An 18,577-nucleotide genomic window follows, 5' to 3' on the forward strand; every position below is an offset into this window, starting at 1 on the left:
CTCTCTCTAAGTAGAGACTTTCTAAGAGAGTTGCGACAGGTATTCCTACTGATCTAATTCACTTTTCTCTGTTCCAGGTCCTAGGGGGTTCTCCTTGGGAGTGCCTTATTTGGAGGAGCGGATTGGGTTGGCACCCGAGCTCTGTTGGGGTGGGTGTGTCCCCCCTTTTTTCTTCCATTCCCTTGGGGCTTGTGGTTGGGGTCTTTCTGTCCCCCCTGTCTATCAGACATGTCTGTCGCTTGGGCTGGTCCGGTGTTGGAGCAGCATCTGAGATCTGTTGCTCTGCTATTCGTCCTCGGAGCATTATCCGCTGGTTAGTGGATACTTAGCAATCTGAAAAATCCTATCCTCAGCTGCTTTCTACTTGCCCTGCAAGTATTTAAGTTTGAGTTATTTTTAGATGACTGCAGCGTGCAGTGGTTTTGCTTCAGGTGTTGTTCATCAGACCTATCTGAGCTTGCTGCACAAGGTTTCGTTCTGAATATTTCGGTATTCTGAGATACCTTTTTGCGACTTGGGGACCTTCGTCTTCAGTTGCCTTCTAGAGTGCGTTTGCACTGTGTTAGGGGAAGATCATCTCTCTGTTTCAGGCTCCTGGCCTTATCCCGTGGTTTCTGTATTTCTGGGGTCTGGGCGTTGCCTCCGCTTGTTTCTATGGTTGGGTCTCTGTTAGCTTTACCCGGTTTCTCTGGTTTTTGCTCTGTGTTTTTATTTATACTTGTTGTGCCCCCTTTTTTTTTTCTGGAGTTCCTTATGATGGAAGCTAGCGCAGCATACTAATGCACTGTGGCTACTCTGCGCTGTAGCAAACCGAGGGATGCAAGTTCGATCCCCGGCGAGGTCTACTCAGCTTTTCCTCCTTTCGAGGTTGATAAAATGAGCAGCGCCTTAAGTCCCTTAATGGGGATTAGCCGCTCTTTACAAGTACAATCATGTTTTCTCTGTGCCTTTTCTTCTTTGTGGAAGAATACGGTAGTTTGTTCCCTTTCTTCAGTAAAGGGGTGTGTTGTTTTGGGGCCGACTGCTGGGGACGGTGTCTCTTGGAGGCTGTAGACTCAGTCGAGTCTAGTTCCTGCGGTCTCTAGCAAGGCTGTGGACTATCTGCGGGTCAGTGTCCTTGGGCCTTTTCCTTTTTTTCAAGGTTGTTCTCAGCTTTGGACAAAGCGGGATTTTGTTGGGTAGGGGTTTTCAGGCCAGGTGCCCTCAGAATGGGCCGTCTCTTGTACCCTCCCGTTTTTGCATTCAGTGTCCTCTATAGCTTGGGTATTGTTTTCCCAAAAGTAATGAATGCAGCTGTGGACTCTTTCCATTTATGAAGAAAAACTTAAATTATGCTTACCTGATCATTTTTCTTCAGATGGAAAGAGTCCACAGCTCCCCACCCGTATTTATTATTTTTTATGTGGGGCTTCTGTTATTTTTGTTCTTCTGGCAACTTTTCTCCCTGATATTTCTTCTACTGTTCCTTGTTCCTCGGCAGAATGACTGGGGGATGAGGGAAGTGGGAGGAGTATTTAAGCCTTTGGCTGGGGTATATTTGCCTCCTCCGGGTGGCCAGGTTCTAAATTCCCAAAAGTAATGAATGCAGCTGTGGACTCTTTCCATCTGAAGAAAAGAAAATTATCAGGTAAGCATAATTTAAGTTTTTCCACTCCTCCACTTGTGCATTTTTCAAAACATATATATCAAATACAACTGAATATACCAAGGGTGGACTGGGGAAAAAAAAGTTAAGCCTCCCCTTCACCCCACACTAGGGTTGCCACCTTTCTTGGAAGAAAATACTGGCCATGCGGCAACCCTACACCTAATCATGCTCCACCCAACCATATCCACACATGTACAAACAACACACAGCATAAATATATACGCACGTACACACAATACACACACAGAAACACACTACTTGGCATACCCACATACATGTACTTACGTCGCACACTACACAACATATACGTCTACAAACACACACAACATACACATGTACACCCCCCCACAGAAAGCAACACATACATGTACACACCACAGCATACACACATACATGTACTCACGTTGCACACTACACAGCATATACATCTACAAACACACACACTACATACACATGTACACCCCCCCCTCACAGCAAGCAACACATACATGTACACACCACAACATACACACATACATTCACACAAACTACACAGGATACACATATAAATGTACACACACCATACACACAGAGAAATACACTACTTAGCATACACACACATCATACACACATACATGTATACCGCATACACACCCAAAAGCATGCATCACATACATGTACACACCACGGCATACATATATACATGTACACACCGCGGCATACGTATATACATGTACACACCACGGTATACGTATATATGCATGTACACACCACGGCATACGTATATGCATGTACACACCACGGCATACGTATATGCATGTACACACCACGGCATACGTATATGCATGTACACACCACGGCATACGTATATGCATGTACACACCACGGCATACGTATATGCATGTACACACCACGGCATACGTATATGCATGTACACACCACGGCATACGTATATACATGTACACACCACGGCATACGTATATACATGTACACACCACGGCATACGTATATACATGTACACACCACGGCATACGTATATACATGTACACACCACGGCATACGTATATACATGTACACACCACGGCATACACACATTACACACTTATGTACACACTCAGCATACACACATTACACACTTATGTATACACACATACATGTACACACACTACACACAACATATACATGTACACACAAGCACAACACAATACAGCACACATTAAAAATACACACACAAAACAAATACCAGAGCAATACACAATGCAGCACAGAATACACAATAATTTACAGGCATAGCATACAGTACACACATTTATACACAAATTTTAGGTGGCTTTGGTTTTAGAAATTAGAAAAAATGTGACTACAGTTGTGAAGTATTTCAGCCCAGTGTGTCATCAACCTGTAAGGGTGACTGCTGAGGTCCAGGGAACAGAAAACTGCTACAAATCTTCTTTATCTAACAGTTTAGATCTCACTGACCTGATGCGATCTGCAGCTACAAGAAAGACCCTTGGAGGGAGAGGGTTAAAGGTCAGCTAGTAGGAGCAGGAGAAAGGAGATATAAGAGAGGGCAGCTCATGTTACAAGCCCCCTTCAGTTCATAACAGCTAAAGCTAAGCAGTAACAAGTTGATCACATGTGCAGCTTAATGCGTCCCTGCAGGAAAACCAACTACTCATTCTGCTTTTTAAAAACACAAAGACAGCCTGGCCAGGAGAAGCTTCTAATTAGGGGAGTCGCAAACATTTTATTTTTTATTTTTATTTTTTACAAAAAATACTTTTTTTAATTTTTTTTTATAAATCTTATTTAAAATCTTTTTTCTCTGATTTGCCTCCTATTACTGCACGTCACTGGTCTGGACATTCAACTGTTGTCTTGAAAGATTCTCTTTCTCTTAGCCATTTCCTCACCGGAAGAGCAATAGTGATCTTGTGATTCTCCTTACCTGGTTTTTATCAGAATAAAGCAGTTTTAAGAAATAACTACTCTTTCCTTCCTAAAGTTGTTCCTTCTGAAAACCTAATTTATGAGATTTTAGTCCCATCTCTCTATCACAAAAAAAAACACTAAAGTGAGATCACTTCTTTACTTGGATGTAGTATGGGCCTTGACATTTTATCTTCAAGCCACTAAAGACTTCAGAATTTCTTCTTTCTTGTTTATCCATTTCTCAGGTCAACCACAAGGGACAGAAAGCCATTGTAATCACTTTGGCAGTGTGACTTAAATCTTTGATTCGCATAGGGTACCTAGTTGCGGGAAAGTCTCCCCCCTGAATTACTGCTCATTCTGCCAGAGTAGTTGTGACTTCTTGGGTTTTTAGAAATTTGCTTTGCACCTACTTGATAGTCTTTTTATACCTTTACCAAATTCTACCATTTTGGCACGTAAGTTCTACCTGTCTAGTACCTCCTACCTGCCTTTACCGTTTTTTTCCCTCCCTATTTCATTGTGGTCTTGGAGACTTAACAGCTTGGGCATAGGATACCTCGTGTAATGGCTTGTGGACTCTAGCCATATTATGAAAGAAAAGAACATGTATGCTTACCTGATTAATTTATTTCATGATGGTGAGAGTCTGAGACTTGCCCTTGTTTTTTTTTTTCTATAACAGTTGGTGGCAGTACCAGTTTGCACTTCTTCTTTTTTCCTTTCTTTTTTTCGTATTTTCTCATTTCTCTTGGCCATATGTACAATTTTCTGTTATTTATAAATATTACTTAAGCTATCTAAAGCACATATTGATTGCATAATTTGATATATTGATTTAATTATAATTTGTGCAAGAAAAATGTAATAATAAAAAAAAAATTAGCTAATTTTAGCGTTATATTGGTTAATATTTTAGCTAGGCAGTCAGTAAAATCAGCTGGGTGGTGTGCCCATAGCTCCTAGGGAAATTTATAGGTACAGACTAGGCATTGTAGGTCTCTTGCATTTATCGGATATCACCTGCATAACACACAACACTAATTGGAATGCACAGTTAGACTTGTTCTAATGTTCAAGTCTGTTTAAAACACCATTGGATACATAAGCCTTTATTTTAAATGTTACTTTGTCTTGACAGATGTCACTTCTCCACATTCAAGCAATGTCAGGAGTGGTTGAAACGGCTGAGCAGAGCTACCATACGCCCCACAAAGCAGGAAGACCTATTTGCATTTGCCTATCATGCCTGGTGCCAAGGGATATGCTCGGATGAGGAAGAGCACCATGTTCACCTTTGCCGTCCTGGTATGCTTTAGTTGCATTTATATATTTGAGATAAAGATATAAAAAATGAAACAGTGTAGCAGTCTTGCTCCTGTTGCTGTTTTTTAATGCTCCATAAAAGCAAAGCTGATGGACATAATACTTAAAGGGACACTGAACCCAATTTTTTTCTTTCATGTTTCAACTAGAGCATGCAATTTTAAGCGACTTTCTAATTTACTCCTATTATCACGTTTTCTTCATTCTCTTGGTATCTTTATTTGAAATGCAAAAATGTATGTTTAGATGCCGGCCCATTTTTGGTGAACAACCTGGGTTCTTGCTGATTGGTGGATAAATGTATCCACCAATGAACAAGTGCTTTCCATGGTACTGAACCAAACAAATAGCTTAGATGTCTTCTTTTTCAAATAAAGATAGCAAGAGAACAAAGAAAATTTGATAATAGGAGTAAATTAGAAAGTTGCTTAAAATTGCATGCTCTATCTGCATCATGAAAGAAAAAAATTGGGTTCAGTTTCCCTTTAACTGAATTTCCCATAAATTTAGTGCATAAAAAATAATCATACATTTCTTTTTTTTTTTTTTTACCCTTTTTCCTGCTGTTTATTTCTGCAGTTGTTTAGATAAATAGTTTAGTTAAATTATGTATTTGATTTGACCACAACACAGGAGAGCAAGTAAACAAATTCAATTGTATTCATGGACTGCTCAGAAATGGTGAAACCCATTAAGCTTTTCTAACACCTTTTTAATACATGTAAAATTATTTATTTTGCATACATATATTTTGCAAATTTTTTTTTTTTATTACAAGACTTTTTGCGGGTGCAGTTGTTTTCAAGTTTCCAGACTCACCCAACTACTTGCCTTATTTGGAGTAGCCAATTCAATTTTTTTACTGAAAGAGACAAGGTTTGCCATTGTCATTTTCGTAGCAAAACTTGCTTTTTTTGCAATCTCTTATCACCTCTGCTGAAGCTAGTAAGGGACAGATATGTGGCAGGGTTAGGCTTATGAAGTCAGCAGTGTGCATGTCTTATGAGAAATAGAAAAGACGCAGAATAAAAATAGAAAGTATATTGTAAAGTTTTATATATATAAAAATAATTACAAATTTTATGTTACAATCTGAAATTGTTTTGTGTTACTTTTAATGATATATATAAATAAATAATGTGTTAATTTTAGGAATAAAATCTCACTTTTAATAATGATGATAATGTTCATGTTGGAGAGCATAACTTCCTGCTGTCTCCTGCACGTTAGTATGTGGACTTGTCCATTTGCCTGTTTATTTTACAGAGGAAATTGTTTTTAATTGCTTTCCTTAATAGCAGATCAAGAAGTAGTATGTTGCTGGAAATCACGCAGTGTGATGCTTTTAATAATATCATAGCAGAGGATATGGACCTCTTTATAACTTTTTTTATATTTGGTATAACATTTAGTGAAGAGCCTTTCTGATTTTTTTTTTTTTTTTTTTTTTTTTTTTACTTAACCCAGTGACCTAATAATATGTGTGATGACAAGGGTTACCCAACCCTGCACCAGTCACTTGTTTGGCACAGAAAGGGTTAACAGACCCTTTCCACTTTAACCAATCTGTCAGTCTAGCCACTCCAGGCAAGCATGTGACTTAGTTCAGTGGGTGCAAGGGTTAAAGGGACACTGAACCCAAATTTTTTTCTTTCATGATTCGGATAGAGCATGAAATTTTAAACAACTTTCTCATTTACTCCTATTATCAATTTTTCTTTGTTCTCTTGCTATCTTTATTTTAAAAGCAGGAATGTATATCTTAGCATCCAGCCCATTTTAGGTTCAGCACCATGGATAGTGCTTGCTTATTGGAGGCTTACATTTACCCACCAATAAGCAAGCATAACCCAGGTTTTCAACCAAAAATGGGCCGGCTCCTATGCATCACAATACTGCTTTTTAAATAAAGATAGCAAGAGAACGAAGAAAAATTGATAATAGGAGTAAATTAGAAAGTTGCTTAAAATCGCATGCTCTATCTGAATCATGAAAGAAAAAAATTGGGGTTTAGTTTCCCTTTAACAACAGTCCTCTAGTCTGTCCTAGACTTAGAAAAAATGCCCAAACTCCCCTTTAATGCCACCCCCACTAAACTATCTCTAAGCTTCCACCATTTAAGATTGAATATATTGGAAATCTTAAGGAACCCAGAATAACAAATGCAATCCCAGAATACAATTTAGCATTTCTCTTTAAGTAACATGATTCAAATATTAGAAAAAGGCAAAAACTTAATAAGTGAATATTTATTATGCGAAAATTTTTGCACAGTGCATTATTAATAAAAAGATGTTAACAAATTAGAATTATACACAAGCAGTCAGTTTTAAAATAAAAAGGAGAAATAACAGAATTCAATATTTTTCTAGCTGTAGATATCTGTGCCAGGGAGATTGACCAGGAAAGATGGTCATTCACTCTGTTGGTATACAGCCTCCCATGTAGAATGAACAACTTGTATTGTTAAACACACAATTTTATACCTGTTTTTCAGATATTAAATTGCTTGACCCAACCTTCTTACAGAGGGCCCTTGGAAATATCCACCCCTCTATTTTACCACATGTCATAAAGTTCATAGCCTTTGGTTGAAATTATATAGCATCTTATAACTTCTGATATGTATATCTATTTCATATTCACAGAAAGCAATCCCTTAGTGATGTTGTGAGGAGCATTTTGATACCAAACACCATATATATTGCATTATTACTTATAAAAGTGTATTAATGTGCAAGGCTGGTTGTCCTGTCAATGACCTCATGTGCTTGAAAGGTTGTGGCAATAAAACCGTGACTGCTTGCATATCTACACCAGGTGTATTTCAGCCCTTTTTTGAGTGCCACCATCCCTGTCAATTTGTTTATAATAAAACTGACCAGTTAGACCATAACATTCTCTCTTGTGTATCTTACAAACTATTTATTAGGGTTCTGGCTTATCAAAGGGAAAACACAGCCAACACATTTCTACTGAAAAAAACTAATCTTTTTAGCACACAAGCTAAAGAAAATCAACCCTTTAGCATCTATATCATGAAGTATTCGGGACAATATGTAATAATGCAACTGACTTTAACTTACAGGTGACCATGTGAAGTTTCGCTTTCAGAGGGAATTGGAACGCATGGGTTTTGACTTGCAAAATGCCTGGAGAGTCTCTGATATCAATAACAGTTACAAGTAAGGAGACAATAGACATGCTCAAATAACTTGTGCAATTATTTTAGTGCTCCCTACAATGAGTGATACCGCTGTTGTCAAGCCTTTCAATTAGAGCATTCTCCTAAACTTCAGATTTAAAAAAAAATGGCCAATTAATGTCTTAGTTGTGCATGTTAAGCACTTACATATGTGTGATTGTTACACTACATTTTATGGTACTATTTTTCAGATCCCATGTAATTGCTGATGTAAGGGTTTATGATCTAAATATCGCAAGAAAATTAAAGGCTTTTTTATTTCATGTGCATGTCTCTGCAGGTCATGAAATCAGTTTTCTCACATAATTACTCCCCAAAGAATTTTCCACTGCTGCTCGGTGTTCTTAATATAGACTTGTAAATAAGGTTTGTTGTGTATGACCTTTGGCTTTTGCGCTTGTCTTAAATCCAATAGATAACATTCATGCACTCCTGGTCAGGTTTTGAAATATTATTTAGATTAGAAGTAACTTGTTAGAAACTAAAGGAGTGTAAGCCTCACTTCTGCTATGCATCACAATAATAATTTAATTGATAAATATGTTATAGTTGGCAAATGCAGTAGAAACATTGTTACCATGGGTACTATTGTGTGTGATATTTATATATATATATAATTTTTTTTTTTAACACATATACACACACATAATTATACCTGTTCAGGGTTTATACAGAGACTGCAGCTTTAAAAGCAATATACATTTACTTCTATTAGCAGATTTGATATATTTCTCTTGTTATTCTTTGTTTATAAAGCAGTGATGGCCAACTGGCAGCCCATGCTTTACATGCAGCCTTCTACACTAGATTTTGTAGCCACAGATCAAAAGGGGGACTAAAATATGGACTAGGGTCTTCTAGTGAATGGCAGGTAACCTTACCTAAATCTGGTCTTGTGACACTGATCACTTCTAGGATATATAGATATATATATATATAGCTTCTCAAATATTGATCTGCGACCCCATGTGTTAAAGGGACACTCAAGTCAAAATTAAACTTTAATGATTCAGATAGAGCATACAATTTTAAACCGCTTTTCAATTTACATCGATTAAGAAAATGTGAACAGTCTTTTTATATTTACACTTTTTGTCACCAGCTTCTACTGAGCATGTGCAAGAATTCATACAAATATGCAGTTGTGATTTGCTGATGGCTGTCACATGATACAGGAGTGGAAATAGACATAACTTTGAAATTTGTAAAAAAAAATAAATAAATAAAAATCTCCTAATCATTTGAAGTTTAGACTAAGTGCTATAGCCCTGTATTTCTATCATGCATTTGTTTATTATGCAAATCTACTGTATTGATTGGTCCTTTAAACGGACAGTAAAGTCAAAATTAAATTTGAATAGATGGACAGATTCTGACATTTAAAACAACTTTCCAATTTACTTCTGCTTTCAATTTTGCTCAGTTCCTTTGGTATCCTTTGTTAAAGAGTAATCCTAGGTGAGCTCAGGTGTCTTTAGCCACCTGACTGCAGTGTTTGCAACAATGTTTATAGCAAAATGATGCCTAGTTGGAAACACAACTGCTATAGAATGCTACAGACACTTTATGGAACCAGAGTTTGCAACTGTGTGAAACTATCTTGTTCTTCTGTTATTCATGGAGGGGACCAGTTACCCCAAAATTGCATAGTTGTGTTGCAAATGCACTTAAAGGACCACAGACTACAGTAGAATTGAATTATTGATAAATGCACAATAAAACGACAATGCAATAACTCTTAATTAGAAAAGAGCAGTAGAATATTTTCTTGTAAATTTACAAGTTAATCCAATTTTCCCTACACCTGTATTATGTGACAGCCATGAGCCAATCACAAAATGCATCTACGTATATACAGTGCACTTTTGCACATGCTCAGTAGGAGCTGGATCCTCAGAAAGTGTGCATATAAAAAGTATGTGCAGGATTTAAAAATAGAAGTATATTGGAATGTTTATTTTTATTGCATGTTTTATCTTAATCATGAAACATTATTTTTGACTTTAGGGGTCCTTTAACATGTTGAATAAATAACATCATAGATAAAGTATGTTATATGTGCCGAATCCAGTAGTGTAAAATGTTTTGCTACTAGCCACTTTCATTCCAATCAAACATTTTTAATAGTTAATTTATATAAAAATACAGGTCGAAATCCCTTTATCCAAATTACTTGAGACAAGAAATGGTTTGGATTTTGGAATATTTGCATCTTTAAAATAAGACCGTTTGGAGAAGGGATGGAACCAACTGTAAACAACAATTTCCTCCTAAGATAGGGAGAGTCCACGGCTTCATTCCTTACTATTGGGAAATACAACACCTGACCACAAGGAGGAGGCAAAGACACCCCAGCCAAAGGCTTAGATATCCCTCCCACTTCCTCATTACCCCAATAATTTCTTGCCTTTCGTCACGATAGGAGGTGGCAGAGAAGTGTCAGAAGATTCGGAGAGTCCTGAAAAGAGGGTATCTACCCTTCGAGATAGGACTGGAGTTTTAAGTAGTCATGTCAACCTCTCATATTAGAAAGGATAAAGTATGAAGCAATGTTAGCACTTCTCTTCAGGTGCTCGCTGCCAGCCCCGGTTCTTCCAAACCGTGTATAGAAGCAGAAAGTGTTGAAAGTGGCGGAACTGTGACACCTCTAGGGAACCAAGCTGCCCACGTCCTCTGAGTCAACCTTGTTGCTTTCACCTCCAAAATAAGAGTTCACAATAGTGTAGCAGATTTCAGACAATGTGGTAGGCACACAAACTGGTTATGCTCAAGAGATTGCAGTTTTGAATAAGCCTTTTATTAAAATCATCACACAGGTGTCTTGAGGTGTAGTTTCAGGTTTTATTTAAAATACAGCTCAACGCGTTTCGGCTAAAAGAAGCCTTTATCAAGAGCATAAAGTTAAAACAATTTCTGGAACAAATGGTTATAGCCTAGTAATATTCACAAACAAATTTATATTCTCCAAACCCTGCCTGCCTTCTTCAAAACCTACCCATCCACAGGTGTGCTGAATTCATCTTACATCAGGACTGTATCCAATTCCTATCTTTTTCTGTCAGGAAGTGTAGAAATATACCAATTAAATTCAGTATGTAAGATGCCTTAAATTAATGTATATGGTTACACTTCCCTACATAAAAAGCTTCCATTCTGAGATCAACAGACCTATGGTGTATTTGTGTTGATAATCTCTTTACATTAATAATATCTCACTAAATAATCTGTATCAAAAACAATCTGTGCTTGGAAAAATGTGTTATTAAACATTCATTTGTGCAGCATAAATCAAACTATAGAAATGATGATGAACCACATTAGCTATTGGTACAAGGCAAAGTTGTGCCACTAATAAACATCTTATTATTGCGATCTCTGTTAGCATCAATATTAAACGTTAAAATCACTATAAAGATAGTGACCTATCTACAAAAATAAACATCGGTCAAATGTACTTGCGTCAACCAATGAAGAAATCGGTAGTTCCTCTCGGTCTCATTCCCAGGACCTTGTGGATATCAAGCAAGCAGACTTGATAACCACTGCACTATCACAATCTTAAGTCCTCTTTCTCCTAATGGAAACACTGAACATATCGCTCTTGTAGCATTTAGAAGTCCTGATTCAATAGAGTGATATTGTCTGCTATTTAGGAGTACAAATTGCAAAATAAAAGGAGAGACAAGTTAGAGGTGCAACATAAACAATACAAAAATGGAATTCACTTGATAAACAAGGTCAAAGCGCAATAAATAGCAATACCATACCATGTAAGTATAAAAAACAACTGAAAAACCAGTAAAGTCAAAACAACAAATGTTCACTAAAAGGCTGCTATAAAAAGCCTTAATGTATGATATTATAATCTATAGTAAAGCTTATAATTATCACAAGCAGAGTAAGAAATGCTGTTACATTAGGGAAAACAGGACAGGATGTAACATGTTCTTAAACATATAGAATAATTTTAAAAACCTGTATAGAACTATTTTTCTTCAATCCCAAACAACAACCAATAATAAAAGAAAGAAATCCTCAAAAGCTATTAACTGGCTACTAAGGAGAAGAACTTAGCAACCTCAGTAGTTAAAAACACATCTTTCATAGAAAAATAGTAATCTTAAAGGGCATAGATAGTCTACATCTCCCTTTATAAGTTTCCAAGCACAGATTGGTTTTGATAGATAATTTAATGAGATATTATTAATGTAAAGAGATTATCAACACAAATACACTATAGGTCTGTTGATCTCAGAATGGAAGCTTTTTATGTAGGGAAGTGTAACCATATACATTAATTTAAGGCATCTGGCATACTGAATTTCATTGGTATATTTCTACACTTACTGACAGAAAAAAATAGGAATTGGATACAGCCTTGATGTAAGCTGCATTCAGCACACCTGTGGATGGGTGTGTCTTGAAGAAGGCAGGCAGGGTTTGGAGACTATAAATTTGTTTGTGAATATTGCTAGGCTATAACCATTTGTTCCAGAAATTGTTTAAACTTTATGCTCTTGATAAAGGCTTCTTTTAGCCGAAACACATTAAGCTGTATTTTAAATAAAACCTAAAGCTGCACCTGAAGACACCTTTGTGATGATTTTAATAAAAGGCTTATTTCTCTTGCAAGATGTATCGAGTCCACGGATTCATCCATACTTGTGGGATATTCTCCTTCCCAACAGGAAGTGGCAAAGAGAGCACCCACAGCAGATCTGTCTATATAGCTCCTCCCCTAGCTCCACCCCCCCATTCATTCTCTTTGCCGGTTCTAAGCAATAGGAAGGGTAAAGTGAGTGTGGTGACAAAAATGTTAGTTTTTATTTTCTCAAGCAAAAGTTTGTTATTTTAAATGGTACCGGTGTGTACTATTCACTCTCTGGCAGAAAAGGGATGAAGATTTCTGCAAGGAGGATGATGATCTTAGCACTTTGTAACTAAGATCCACTGCTGTTCCAACAGAGGCTGAGGAGTACAGGAAAACTTCAGTTGGGGGAACGGTTTGCATGCTAAGTTGCATTGAGGTATGATCAGTCATTTTTTTTCTAGACAGACTGTGATAATTCTAGAATAGGCTGGCAGTATCCCCATGAGGGAAGGGTAAGCTGTATTCAGACACTTAATAAGGTATCCCAGCTTGCATAAAGGGCTCAGTTGTTACTGGTGACACTTATAGGAAAAACGTTTTATTTTTATTAAAAGATTAACGTTTTGAGGGACTTTGAAGGGTCTTTATGGCTTATTTAAGGGATATTAACCCACATGGCTAGTTTAGAAACACTTCGGTGTGTTTCTTTTAGGCCCCACTAACATCGAGTGAGGTGGGAGGGGCCTATTTTCGCGCCTCAGTTGCGCAGTTTCTTTTACACACAAGACATCCAGCTGCTTCTCTGGAGGGTCCTGCTGTACTTGAGGGCCTAAAGGAAGCTTTTTCCCCACAAATTTATCCCTAAGGGCATGTAGGCGCCACAGCAGAGCTGTGGCAAGGTGCTGAACGTTTTTATACCGGTTGTTGACGTTTTGTCCATCTGGTTTTTACATTAAGGGGTTAATCGTTTGACTGGTGGGGCAATCTTACTAAGGCTTTATGATTCCACTGTAAAAATTTCGAAAAGTTTACTGCTTTTTTACACTGTTTTGCAGAGTTTGTGCATCTTTTTTCTCTTAAAGGCACAGTACCGTTTTTTTCTAAGTATTATTTACTTTGAATAAGGTGTTTTCCAAGCTTGCTTGTTTCATTACTAGCCTGTTTAACATGTCCGACATCAAGGAAACTCCTTGTTCAATGTGTTTAGAAGCCATTGTGGAACCCCCTCTTAGAATGTGTCCCACTTGCACTGATATGTCTATAAATTTTAAAGAGCATATTATAGCACTTAAAAATATAGCAATAGATGATTCTCAGACAGAAGGAAATGAGGTTATGCCATATAGCTCTCCCCAAGTGTCACAAACAGTAACGCCCGCACAAGTGATGCTAAGTACCTCTAGTGCGTCGACTTCGTTTACTTTACAAGACATGGCTACAGTTATGAATACAACCCTCACAGAGGTTTTATCTAAACTGCCTGGGTTGCAAGGAAAGCGTGACAGCTCTGGGTTAAGAACAAATGCTGAGCCTTCTGACGCTTTAGTAGCCGTATCCGATATACCCTCACAATGTTCTGAAGTAGGGGTAAGGGATTTGCTATCTGATGGAGAGATTTCTGATTCAGGGAAGACGCTCCCTCAGACAGATTCGGATATGACGGCCTTTAAAGGGACACTGTACCCAAATTTTTTATTTTGTAATTCAGAAAGAGCATGCAATTTTAAGCAACTTTCTAATTTACTCCTATTATCAATTTTTCTTCGTTCTCTTGCTATCATTATTTGAAAAAGAAGGCATCTAAGTTTTTTTTTTGTTTCAGTACTCTGAACAGCACTTTTTTTTATTGGAGGATGAATTTATCCACCAATCAGCAAGGACAACCCAGGTTGTTCACCAAAAATGGGCCGGCATCTAATCTTACATTCTTGCATTTCAAATAAAGATACCAAGAGAATGAAGAAAATTTGATAATAGGAGTAAATTAGAAAGTTGCTTAAAATTTCATGCTCAATGTGAATCACGAAAGAAAATTTTTGGGTACAGTGTCCCTTTTAAATTTAAGCTTGAACACCTCCGCTTGTTGCTCAGGGAGGTATTAGCGACTCTGGATGATTGTGGTCCCAGAGAAATTGTGTAAAATGGACAAATACTTAGAGGTTCCTGTTTACACTGATGTTTTTCCAGTCCCTAAGAGGATTGCGAATATTGTTACTAAGGAGTGGGATAGACCAGGTATACCGTTCGCTCCCCCTCCTGTTTTTAAGAAAATGTTTCCCATATCTGACACCATGCAGGACTCATGGCAGACGGTTCCTAAGGTGGAGGGAGCTATTTCTACTCTTGCCAAGCGTACAACTATACCTATCGAAGACAGTTGTGCTTTCAAAGATCCTATGGATAAAAAATTAGAGGGTCTCCTAAAGAAAATTTTTGTTCATCAAGGTTTTCTTCTCCAACCTATTGCGTGCATTGTTCCTGTAACTACTGCAGCTGCTTTCTGGTTCGAGGCTCTAGAAGAGGCTCTTCAGATGGAGACCTCATTAGAGGATATTATGTATAGAATTAAGGCCCTTAAGCTGGCTAATTCTTTCATTACAGATGCCGCTTTTCAACTGGCTTAATTAGCGGCAAAGAATTCAGGTTTTGCCATTTTAGCGCGCAGGGCGTTATGGCTTAAAGGGACAGTTTACTCAAAAATGTTCTCCCCTTTAATTTGTTCCCAATGATCCACTTTACCTGCTGGAGTGTATTAAATTGTTTACAAGTATTTCCATTAACCTTATATTGGGATTTGAATTAGTTTATTTACCCTGTGGTATCCCCACCTATTCTAAAAGTTTTTGGCCTTGAGGCCAAGCTGTGTTAACACAGCCAGTTATAGAAGAGATAAGGTAATACAATGTTAATTTTCCTTTGTTCTTTCCAAGTATTGGTGATTGGTTTATGGACAGATATATGATAAAGAAGCAGGTATATGTACACAATGTGATAAAGTAATGAGATCTGATTATACCTCCAAGCTCAACCCATTTTATTAGGTTGTGGCTTCAAAACACAAAATCAGCTAATTCATATACACAAATAAGCCTTAAAAAAGCAAATCTCATGCATTTTATACTCTGCAGCTGGTAAAAAAGTAATTGGAAACACATTAAGGGAAAAACTATTTTATAGTATACTGTCTCTTTAAGTCCTGGTCTGCTGATGTGTCATCAAAATCTAAACTTTTGAACATCCCTTTCAAAGGTAAGACCCTATTCGGGCCTGAACTGAAAGAAATTATTTCAGACATCACTGGAGGGAAAGGCCATGCCCTCCCTCAGGATATAACAAATAAAATGAGGACCAAACAAAATAAACTTCAAGGGTGGTCCCACTTCAGCTTCCCCTGCTGCAAAGCAAGAGGGGAATTTTGCCCAATCCAAGTTTGTCTGGAGACCTAACCAGGCTTGGAACAAGGGTAAACAGGCCTAGAAGCCTGCAGCTTCCTCCAAGACAGCATGAAGGGGTAGCCCCCGATCCGGGACCGGATCTAGTAGGGTGCAGACTCTCTTCGCTTAGGCTTGGGCAAGAGATGTTCACGATTCCTGGGCTTTAGAAATTGTGTCCCAGGGATATCTTCTGGACTTCAAACAATTGTCTGCAAACCAGACAAAGAGAGAGGCGTTCTTACGCTGTGTAGAAGACCTACATATCATGGGAGTGATCCGCCGAGTTCCAAAAGCGGAACAAGGGCTAGGGTTTTATTCAAACCTGTTTGTGGTTCCTAAAAAAGAGGGAACTTTCAGACCAATATTGGATCTCAAAATTCTAAACAAATTCCTCAGAGTACCATCATTCAAGATGGAAACTATTCGGACTATTCTGCCTCTGATCCAGGAGGGGCAATATATGACTACTGTGGACTTAAAGTATGCGTATCTGCACATCCCTATTCACAGAGATCATCATCAATTCCTCAGATTCACCTTTCTGGACAGCCATTACCAGTTTGTGGCCCTTCCCTTCGGGTTGGCCACGGCTCCCAGAATTTTCACAAAGGTGCTAGGGTCCCTTTTGGCGGTTCTAAGACCGCGGGGCATAGCAGTGGCGCCTTATCTAGACGACATCTTAATTCAAGCGTCGACTTTCCAGCTAGCCAAGTCTCACACGGACATCTTTTTGGCTTTTCTGAGATCTCATGGGTGGAAGGTGAACATAAAGAGTTCTCTCTTCCCTCTCACAAGAGTTTCCTTCCTAGGGACTCTGATAGACTCGGTAGAAATGAAAATATTTCTGACGGAGGTCAGGAAATCAAAACTCATAACCACCTGCTGAGCTCTTCATTCCATTCCTCGGCCATCAGTGGCTCAGTGTATGGAGGTAATCGGACTTATGGTAGCGGCAATAGACATAGTTCCTGTTGCCCGTCTACACCTCAGACCACTGCAACTATGCATGCTCGAACAGTGGAATGGGGATTATGCAGATTTATCTCCTCAAATACATCTGGATCAGGAGACCAGAGATTCTCTTCTCTGGTGGTTGTCTCAGGACCACCTGTCTCAGGGAATGTGTTTCCGCAGGCCAGAGTAGCTCATAGTAACGACAGAGGCCAGCCTGCTGGGCTGGGGTGCTGTCTGGAACTCCCTGAAAGCACAGGGCTTATGGTCTCGGGAGGAAACTCTCCTCCCAATAAACATTCTAGAACTGAGAGCGATATTCAATGCGCTTCAGGCGTGGCCTCAGCTAGCTGCGGCCAAATTCATCAGATTTGAGTCGGACAACATCACGACTGTAGCTTATATCAATCATCAAGGAGGAACACCGAGTTCTCTAGCGATGATGGAAGTGACCAAAATAATTCGATGGGCGGAGGCTCACTCCTGCCATCTTTCAGCAATCCATATCCCAGGGGTAGAGAACTGGGAGGCAGATTTCCTAAGTCGCCAGACTTTCCATCTGGGGGAGTGGGAGCTCAATCCGGAAGTATTTGCCCAGCTGACTCAGCTATGGGGCACACCAGAATTAGATCTGATGGCGTCTCGTCAGAACGCCAAGCTTCCTTGTTACGGGTAAGAAAAAACGCTGAACAATATCCCTGAAGTTAACTTGTATATATGTTGTATACAAGCTTAAGGGAATAAATAGTATATTTGGTAACTTCCTTAAATCAAGGTGCTGTTTCTTTTCAGAGGCTAAACAGGTGTAGTAAATGTGTACAAAAAAAATATAAAGTTCCAATAGCGCCTGTTGCCCCTATTTCTTTACAGCCCCAAGAACTTCTATTTTTGTATAGACTGGTCCCACTGTATGTGCATGTGGCAACAAAATCTGTAATAAATATTGGAAGTCCAAATAAACACAGTAAAACAAGTCTCTCACTCACCCTTCTTCTTAAATGCAGGGGCTGAGTTATTCCTCTTTCAGCAGTCACTGGCGTCTTAGAATGCTGTGTATCATAGGCAAGCAAGTATTGGAAAGATATTCCTCCGTTGGTATAACCACTGTGTGGTGCGTCCAGTGAAAGAGAGTGCTTGTGGGACAGCTGGAAGCGGTATGAAGCCAGGACAAACCGCCAAAAAATAAGGTCAAAGTACTTCCACACAGGTGGAAAAAATCCAGCAGGAAATAGACAGAGAGTAAGAGATTTAAAAGTTTCTTTATTGATATCCGTAAAACCTTCAAGCATGTCAGCCCAGTAGCTCTATATCAAACAAACCAACATGTTTCGTGCTGTTACAGCACTTCGTCAGGGATCCTTGTTACGGGTCCAGGTCCCGGGATCCCCAGGCAGTACTGATAGATGCTCTAGCAGTGCCCTGGTCCTTCAACCTGGCCTATGTATTTCCACCGTTTCCTCTCCTTCCACGTCTGGTTGCCAGAATCAAGCAGGAGAGAGCTTCTGTGATTT

At 38.7% G+C, this 18,577-nt stretch overlaps 1 protein-coding gene across 2 annotated transcripts in view; it reads left to right on the forward strand.

The window, feature by feature from the left end:
• MTMR4 (myotubularin related protein 4) overlaps nt 1-18,577 on the forward strand; it is a 309,719-nt gene that overhangs the window by 170,257 nt on the left and 120,885 nt on the right. For both annotated transcript variants that reach the window (XM_053706345.1, XM_053706344.1), the window contains 2 exons: nt 4,701-4,867; nt 7,974-8,070. In XM_053706345.1, the coding sequence (XP_053562320.1) occupies nt 4,701-4,867; nt 7,974-8,070 (264 nt within the window). The remainder of the gene's footprint in view (nt 1-4,700; nt 4,868-7,973; nt 8,071-18,577) is intronic.

This window comes from Bombina bombina, chromosome 3 (genome assembly GCF_027579735.1).
Source record: "Bombina bombina isolate aBomBom1 chromosome 3, aBomBom1.pri, whole genome shotgun sequence".
In the NCBI taxonomy this organism is placed as follows: Eukaryota; Metazoa; Chordata; class Amphibia; order Anura; family Bombinatoridae; genus Bombina; species Bombina bombina.